The 7,986-nt window shown below is 43.8% G+C and overlaps 1 protein-coding gene across 1 annotated transcript; it reads left to right on the forward strand.

Annotated features, from left to right (window-relative positions):
* The first annotated feature begins 330 nt into the window (after positions 1–330).
* Positions 331–7,982, forward strand: LOC139155859 (serine/threonine-protein phosphatase 4 catalytic subunit). Its single transcript, XM_070731199.1, has 9 exons — positions 331–437; positions 3,125–3,232; positions 3,340–3,391; positions 3,504–3,554; positions 3,671–3,772; positions 3,924–4,097; positions 4,983–5,109; positions 6,041–6,230; positions 6,378–7,982. The coding sequence occupies exons 2-9, from the start codon at positions 3,135–3,137 to the stop codon at positions 6,505–6,507; spliced, it is 924 nt and encodes a 307-aa protein (XP_070587300.1). The 5' UTR covers positions 331–437; positions 3,125–3,134; the 3' UTR covers positions 6,508–7,982.
* The last annotated feature ends 4 nt before the right edge of the window (positions 7,983–7,986 follow it).

The raw sequence follows: 7,986 nt of genomic DNA on the forward strand, positions 1-7,986 counted from the left end.
AGCACCCGGACGCTTTTTTGTGTTACACATAGTTTTTTTTAAGTGTAATTAAAAACTCCTCACGATGCTCTTTCGTTTCTTCCGTTTCCTCATTTCCGGCACTGTGTCCCCTTCTTTGGAAGGAAGACATCTTATTTTCCCACGCTACCTTACAGTATTAAGCCACCGGCTATAAATAAACATCTAAGCGTATGTGAACACACGTGCAGTTCCTCCTGGGGCGGAGATTTCCCCCCCCACAGACATACACTCTTTAAAGAGCCGAGGTCGCTCCGCCTCCCCCACTTGCGTCTAAAAAGGAAGCGGAAGTGACGTCCTGTACTTTAGTACTTAGTGGAGAGCCGGAAAGAGGGAGGGTTAAAGGCTCGGGCCCGGGAGCCGGAGGGAGCCGCAGAGCAGCTGCTACTGTCTCCGCCGTCGCTGCCCGGACCCTCCAGGTACGTGATGGAGTTTTTATTAATATAAAAAAAGTTGCGCGCATGCGCGAGAAGCCCCCCTTCTCCCTTTCTCCCCTCGTGACGGTGCCGTTGGTTGCTATAGAGACAGGAGTTCGGTGCGGGGGGGGAGGAGCGTGGAGAGCCGGCCGCCGCCGCCGAGGAAAGGTGGGAGTGCGGCCGTTCCGCGCCCGCGAAGAGATGCGAAGCTGCGGAGCGCCGCAGCTGGCGGTCCAACGGGGCTGCCATGCCGAAGAGGGGCAAGGTCTTCTCCCGCGGGTGCGAGGGAAGGGCAGAGTTTGTCCCGGCGGCTTGCCTGTCCGAAACACGGACTCGGGTGAGGAGCGCGGGCGGCTTGCCCTGCTTGTGGCCTGGGACTCGGAGGAAGAGGGAGGTCCGTTTTCACTGCGCACGATGGCCGCGGGGGAAGGGAGTTTCTCCCATGGGTGTCGCCTGGGGAAGTTAGAGAGGAGGGGATGGGCATTTTGGCGGTGGGGGCTTGCAAAGGAGGGGAGGGGTAGCAGATTAACAAAGTCGGAAGGGACCTTGTAGGTCTAGTCCAACACCCTCTCCCTGCCAAGCAGAAGATCCTACATCTGCCTCTACCTAGGATCGAACTCACACCCTCCTGATTTGCAAGGCAAGAGCTCTGCTTCCTCCACCCCCATCCCCCATTTTATATTGTACACTTTATGTTGCATATACAGTGGTACCTCTACTTAAGAACTTTTCTAGATAAGAACCGGGTGTTCAAGATTTTTTTGCCTCTTCTCAAGAACCATTTTCTACTTAAGAACCTGAGACTGGAAAAATTTCCCAAGAAATTTGAGAGTGGCAGGAAGGCCTGGCCAGTTTCCTGTCATTCCCCCTTTAATCCCAGCCATCTCCTGCTTAGATAGATAGATAGATAGTTAAATGGGCTGCCAGAGGAGCCTTTCGGTGGCACTTAAGGAGACTTTGGCAGTCCAGAGTGAACGGAGCGTTTTGTTTTATCTGGGTGATTGGAGAGGGAATAAACCACTTTGCTGTGGTGACTCCCTCACACTGCTTCCCATACACCTGGCAAGAGATTGCCTCCGTGAGCATTATTTGCTTTTACATTGATTCCTATGGGAAAATTTGCTTCTACTTAAGAACTTTTGTACTTAAGAACCTGGTCACAGAACAAATTAAGTTCTTAAGTAGAGGTACCACTGTATACTGTTTTTATTGTTATACGCCACCCAGAGTCCATTCTGGAGATGGGCGGCTTATAAAATCCAGGAAAATTGAATTGAAATTGAATTGAATTATTTGTTCTTTTAAAATTCGGGTGAAGCAACAGCCTGGCCCCAGTGGGGTGGTGAGTTGAAGTGCCTTCTGACACCTTGGTTGGTTGATCAATCGATTGACCTGCCAGCTTCACTGGTGGTGGTGAGAAAGTCTTGGGTATGTCATACCCCAAAATTCTCTTTTCTTGCCTTCCTTTTGATAAGGCACCTTATAAATGTTCATGTGACATTTCTCCACCAAGAATGAATGGGCTTTGCAGTGAGGTTTGCCTCCTCCCCCTCCTCTCTTAATTTCTGCTGCTGTCTTTTAATCGAATTGCTGTTTTTTGTTTTGTGGCAGGGTTAGGAATGGATGGCAGTTGCATGTTTGTCTTGAGAGCACCAGGTTGAGGAAGGCTGTGAACTGAAAGAGAGCTTGGATACAGCAGTATTGCACAAAGGGCAAAATGAAGAGGTGGTGCAGTTTGCAGGAACCTGTTTGAATATTCTATGAGCTGCTTTTTCATTTAGTACAGTGATTTGCATCCCAGATACTGCTTACCTTGCCTCTAAATGGCGTATTTCCATCTCTTTCCCAATAGTGTAGAAGATTTTTCAGTAGTCCCTCCAGAAGATTTGAAAAAAATATTGTTCTTCCATTTTATTAGTTGTTTATATGGGCTACTTGAATCGTTTGGTTGAAGTGTGAGAGAGTCTGCCTAGCTATGCTTCAACACAATTTCATTCTTTCTATCTTGTTTTTTTTTTTGGTTAGTTTCCAGTCATGAGATCATGAGGTAAAAAGATACCCAAAATTGAGATTATTCTTATAGTTTAATAAAAGTTGTTTTTTGGGGTGGGGCATTTTTGTAGCTTCCCTTTGCTTTCATCAATATTGCAGTCTTTATTAAGAATATACAGGTAGTCCTTGGCTTACAACCTTTTGTTTACTGACTGGAAGTTACACAAGCACTGGAAAAAGTGATTTATGACCATTTTTCACACTTAGAAGTATTGCACCATCCCCATGGTCACATGATCAACCTTCAGATGCTAGGCAACTGACTCACATTTATGAGGGTTGCAGTATCCAGGGATCATGTGATCACCTTTTGCAAACTTCTGACAAGTAAAGTCAATAGGGAAGCCAGATTCACTTAACAATTGTATCACTAATTTAAGAACTGTAGTAATTCACTTAATATGGGAAGAAAGATCATAAAATGGACAAAACCTAACTGTCTCGCTTAGCAGCAGAAAGTTTGGGCTCAGTTGTGGTCATAAATTGATGACTACTTATATTTTTAACATTGGTTGTGGTTTGCTCTGGTCTGGAATCCTTTTGAAGAATCTGTGTGCTCATAGAAAATCTGTGTGCAAACATACGTACCCATGTGTTTGTGGACACATGTAACAGTCAACATTTTGTATTTTTTGAAGGGTGGGAGAGATGGCAGAAATCAGTGACCTTGACCGCCAGATTGAACAACTGCGGCGCTGTGAACTCATCAAGGAGAGTGAGGTCAAAGCCCTCTGTGCAAAAGCCAGGCAAGTGTTTGTACACTTTGGAACAGTAACTGCATTTATATGACAGCATGCAGCTGATGATGTGAAAGGCAATTCCATATGACCCGTCTCCCTTTTCCTTCCAACAGAGAGATCTTGGTGGAAGAAAGTAATGTCCAGAGAGTAGATTCCCCAGTGACGGTGAGTAAGGGTTTGTGGGTAGAGGATGCTTCATTATACCTTAGATTGGTGTGATGACATCAGCAGTCAGGCAAACTTTTATTTTTTTTAATCCTTGATGCATTTTATCTAGGTTTGCGGGGATATCCATGGGCAGTTTTATGACCTTAAGGAACTGTTCAGGGTAAGTGCTGAAACCCACTCGTTCCATGCTGCCTTCTGCTGTTTTTTGCTTTCGTTCTGTACATTCCTTAATTTTATGTGTAACCTTTTCTTGTGCTCTGTGTCTTCATGCATCAGGTGGGTGGTGATGTACCTGAGACCAACTATCTTTTCATGGGAGACTTCGTTGACCGAGGCTTCTACAGTGTGGAAACATTCTTGCTACTGCTTGCACTCAAAGTAAGGAAAGCACTGATAAGTCATCATTGATTCCCCCTCCCCCCACAACATTTCCTATTTAAAAGTCAGCATGTGCTGTCAGTGATGCCAGTTTGACTAATACTTTTTGAAATCTGAAGGCTAAGCTAAATAAATCCCCCTTTTTTTACAGGTCCGTTACCCGGACAGAATCACCCTTATCCGAGGCAATCACGAAAGCAGGCAGATCACCCAGGTATATGGGTTTTATGATGAGTGCTTGAGAAAATATGGCTCTGTCACTGTGTGGCGCTATTGCACTGAGATTTTTGACTACCTCAGCCTCTCTGCCATTATTGATGGCAAGGTGAGTACGCAAGTATAATTCTTAACTCATTATGAATTATGGATCCTAAGGAGATCGGATTCTGATTTGAAGGACTAATTGTCTGAAAAATTGGGGGGTGGGGGAACATGGACAGACGACGATAGATAGATAGATAGATAGATAGATAGATAGATAGATAGATAGAAAGAAAGAAAGAAAGAAAGAAAGAAAGAAAGAAAAAGAATTCTTTATTGGCAAAGTGTGATTGGACACAGAAGAAATTTGTTTGGTGCATATGCTCTCAATGTACATAAAGGAAAAGATATGGATCATTTGTCAAGAATCATTTATTGAATTTATATGCTGATTAAAGCGTATTATTTTACTTTCCAAAACATGTATTTATGGGATAATCACTGGTGGCATGGGCCCAATTCAAAATAAATGTCTTCTCTTAATTCAAATCCAGCACTTGATTGTTTTTAATCAAATGCATAACTGAATATTAGAGACTGTAAAGGGATGGGAGGCACCTAGTGATTATGTCTTTAGCACAGTGGTTCTCAACCTTTCTAATGTTGTGACCCCTTAATACAGTTCTTCATGTGGTGACCCACAACCATAAGTCTAGCCCCAATCGTCCCAACAGAGCTTTAAGCTGATTGGCAGGAAGGTCAGAGAGACGCCCCCACTATAAATGCCTGATTGGTTGGATTGTTAAAATATGTTCTAAGGTGCCAGAATAGAAGGTTTAGTTCCCAACACCTTAGGTGACCACTGTGAAACGGTCGTTCGACCCCCAAAGTGGTCCAGACCCCCAGGTTGAAAGGATGTTTTAAGATAAGGTGATCACAGAAAAACACTGTTTAAAGATGGAGGGAGTTTCATGATGTATATTGTTTAAGTGTTGTCTTTTCTATTCAGATTTTCTGTGTCCATGGTGGCTTATCCCCATCTATCCAGACGTTGGATCAGATCCGAACAATAGATCGCAAACAGGAGGTTCCTCATGACGGCCCCATGTGTGATCTTCTATGGTCTGACCCTGAAGGTACAACTACGAGTCTCCCTTTTTCTGTGTGCCTGAGTATTATCTTGACAGTAGATAGTAGTAGCTGACGTTGCCTACAGGTTTGGTGGAATCTGATAGGAATAGGACATGCCAAAAGTAGTGTTGAAGAGTATTGTGCCTGTAATTCTTGACTCAAAATTACACTAGGAGCAAAAGAGCTAGTTGGTGTTACTGCAGACCCTGATGAGGCTGAAATACCTGTTCTTTACAAGACGTTGAAGAGAGACTGCAGTAGATTATATTCCAAGCACATTGCGATGAAGGTAAATCATGCCCAAATCCTGTCCAACTCTAGGGTCCAGTGGTTGTCACCGTTTCTTGGTCAATGAAACCACTGTTGCTAAAGACAGTTTCTGTGGTCATGGGGCCAGCATAACTATATGCCGAGATGCACAAAACTCTGTTACCTTCCCACCAAAAGGGAAGCATTTGAAGGCTTTCAAACTGCTAGGTTTGCAGGAGTTGGGGCAGGAATGGGAGTTCACCCCATCACGTGTGCTCAGGGCCCAAACCCGGGCTGTCAGCTTTCCATCTGACAAGCTCAGCATCTACAACTGCTGAGCCATTGTGCCCTTACATTGCGGAAGACATGTATAATAAACCTTGCATGGATTTGCAGTCATCAGCAAATCAGATAAATGGTAAAACTCTTTTTAAAGTCTTCCACTAAAGATAGATTATTTTCATATTCCATTTCTTTCCTACTCATAGAATTACTGTCTCAGAAGATTTTTAAAAGGAAAAAGATACTATCTTTTATGGTGGAATTTACGGGTGATGGTGTGAGGGGTTCCACAGTGTCTCTTTGTTAGCTGTTTGGCTTTCTTCAAGCCCAGATGTTTCCTTTTCCTAGCATTTGCCTGCCATTTGGTTTCCCTTGTCTTGACATTCTCCTCTTTTGCTATTCTAGACACTACAGGCTGGGGGGTCAGTCCTCGAGGTGCTGGCTATTTATTTGGCAGCGACGTGGTGGCACAGTTCAACGCAGCAAATGATATTGACATGATTTGCCGGGCACATCAGCTGGTCATGGAGGGATACAAATGGCATTTCAACGAGACAGTTCTTACAGTGTGGTCAGCCCCCAACTATTGCTACCGGTGAGAAACTGCAAGGAAATGCCTGGGAATAGGAAGAACTGTGGGATGGGGAGATGGAAATCAGCCGAGGGTATTGTCCAGGGATGTGTGGAATTGATGATCCCTGAAGCACACAAATTTGACCCCTTTTCTCTCTTCCAACCACAGCTGTGGGAATGTTGCAGCCATCTTGGAACTGGATGAACACCTTCAAAAGGAATTTATCATCTTTGAGGCAGCCCCTCAAGAAACCCGCGGCATCCCATCTAAGAAGCCTGTTGCGGACTACTTCCTGTGAATGCTGCTCCTCCCAATTCCCCCTTGTGCACCTTCTGTTTCCTATTCTGGATGGAGTGGTCAGCTTCTCTTTCAGCCTTGGCAGGGGTTCAGCTCTCTTCTTTCTTTCTCTCCCTTATCCTGGCCCTTGTCCAATAAATCCTCAGTTCTGGACCCCTTAGACTGAATTAGCCATCTTTTCCCAACATTGCTGATTCATGGGCAATCCCTAAGATTGCCATATATTTTTACTCCCTGAGAAAAACAACAACAACAATGCTTTTTAGGATTTCTGCCTGTGGAAAACCCTGGAACTTTGTCAGCTCTTTCCATGAAAAGAAATATCAGCCCAGGAACAAGTTGTAGTTCTTTTAAAGATCTCCAGTTTTGTAGAAGTCACTGAGTGATTTCTTGAGCAACTCTTGGTGGGGCTTTTCTACTCATGAAGCAGCATTGTCCAAGCTGGTGCCCTCCAAATGTATTGGCCTAAGGCTCCTATCATCCTAGCCAACTTCCACCATTCAGAATTAGGTGGTGGGAATTGTAGGATAATCAAGTCTGGAGGACACTAATTTAGAGAAGGCTGTTCTAGAAGAACTGGAAATTATTGCTTAGAGAATATATATGTTACAAAGAACTGGATTCAGAAGGAGAAGCCAGATTGATCAAAGAAGATCTGATCTTGTTAGGGGAGCTAATTATCTGGACTAATTCCACCCAATCCCGCTGTGTTGCTTAGATGAAGCTTTTTTCTTTTTTCTCTTGTCAGCTCATTTTGGAACTCTATGCTTTTGGTGCCACGCTGAAAGATTTAAGCAAAGAACAGGAAGTGCTTCAAATTTTTCCTTTTTTTAGGTTGCTGGAAGACCTACAGTGTTGAGGGTTTTTGGCACTTCAGTCCGTAATTTGCTTCAGTTATATGGAATTGATTGAGCTAACACGAAGTCTGTGTGCCATCGTTCCTGTTTCCCACTCTGCTCCGTAAAAACTATATGGCCAGTGGAAGACAAGACTGTCCCCAGCGTACTATACCAAAAAATCCTGATCTTGCAAAAAATATATATATATTTTTTGTAGTCATGGGGGTGGTTGGGTGTTCCAAATGCCCTCTGGAATACATTCAGCTTTGGATTTATTACGATCTTTTGTTGGCAGATCTGGTTCTGTTACTTCTTTTCCTCCCTGACTATGGAGATTGGGACCACATCATGCTAATGAATTTGACCAATGGGACATGTTTTCTCTTTTTTCTCTCTCTCATCTTCTGCCCCTGTGGGGATGAGGTAGCTACACCTTTAATTCCCCAGGCTGACATCTTCCCCTTCCCTTTCCCTTTATTCCTGTGAAGGAATGTGCAGTCCAGGTATCTATTTAGAGTTAGAAGGGGGAAATCCTGCCGTCTCCCATGATCTGTCTCTTGCTCTAATTTTGTTTCAATTTTGTTTTAACTATTTACAACTTTTTAGATAAAAAAATATAATAAAAGTTTAAGAAAAATTGA

This window comes from Erythrolamprus reginae, unplaced genomic scaffold, assembly GCF_031021105.1.
Source record: "Erythrolamprus reginae isolate rEryReg1 unplaced genomic scaffold, rEryReg1.hap1 H_7, whole genome shotgun sequence".
Classification (NCBI taxonomy): domain Eukaryota; kingdom Metazoa; phylum Chordata; class Lepidosauria; order Squamata; family Dipsadidae; genus Erythrolamprus; species Erythrolamprus reginae.

Bases quoted from the DNA above. Each gene is read 5' to 3' on its own strand.
- LOC139155859 (XM_070731199.1), top strand. From the start codon at position 3,135: ATGGCAGAAATCAGTGACCTTGACCGCCAGATTGAACAACTGCGGCGC. The intron at 3,233-3,339 runs GCAAGTGTTTGT...TCCTTCCAACAG, and splicing joins GCCCTCTGTGCAAAAGCCAG to AGAGATCTTGGTGGAAGAAA. The intron at 6,231-6,377 runs GTGAGAAACTGC...TTCCAACCACAG, and splicing joins GCCCCCAACTATTGCTACCG to CTGTGGGAATGTTGCAGCCA.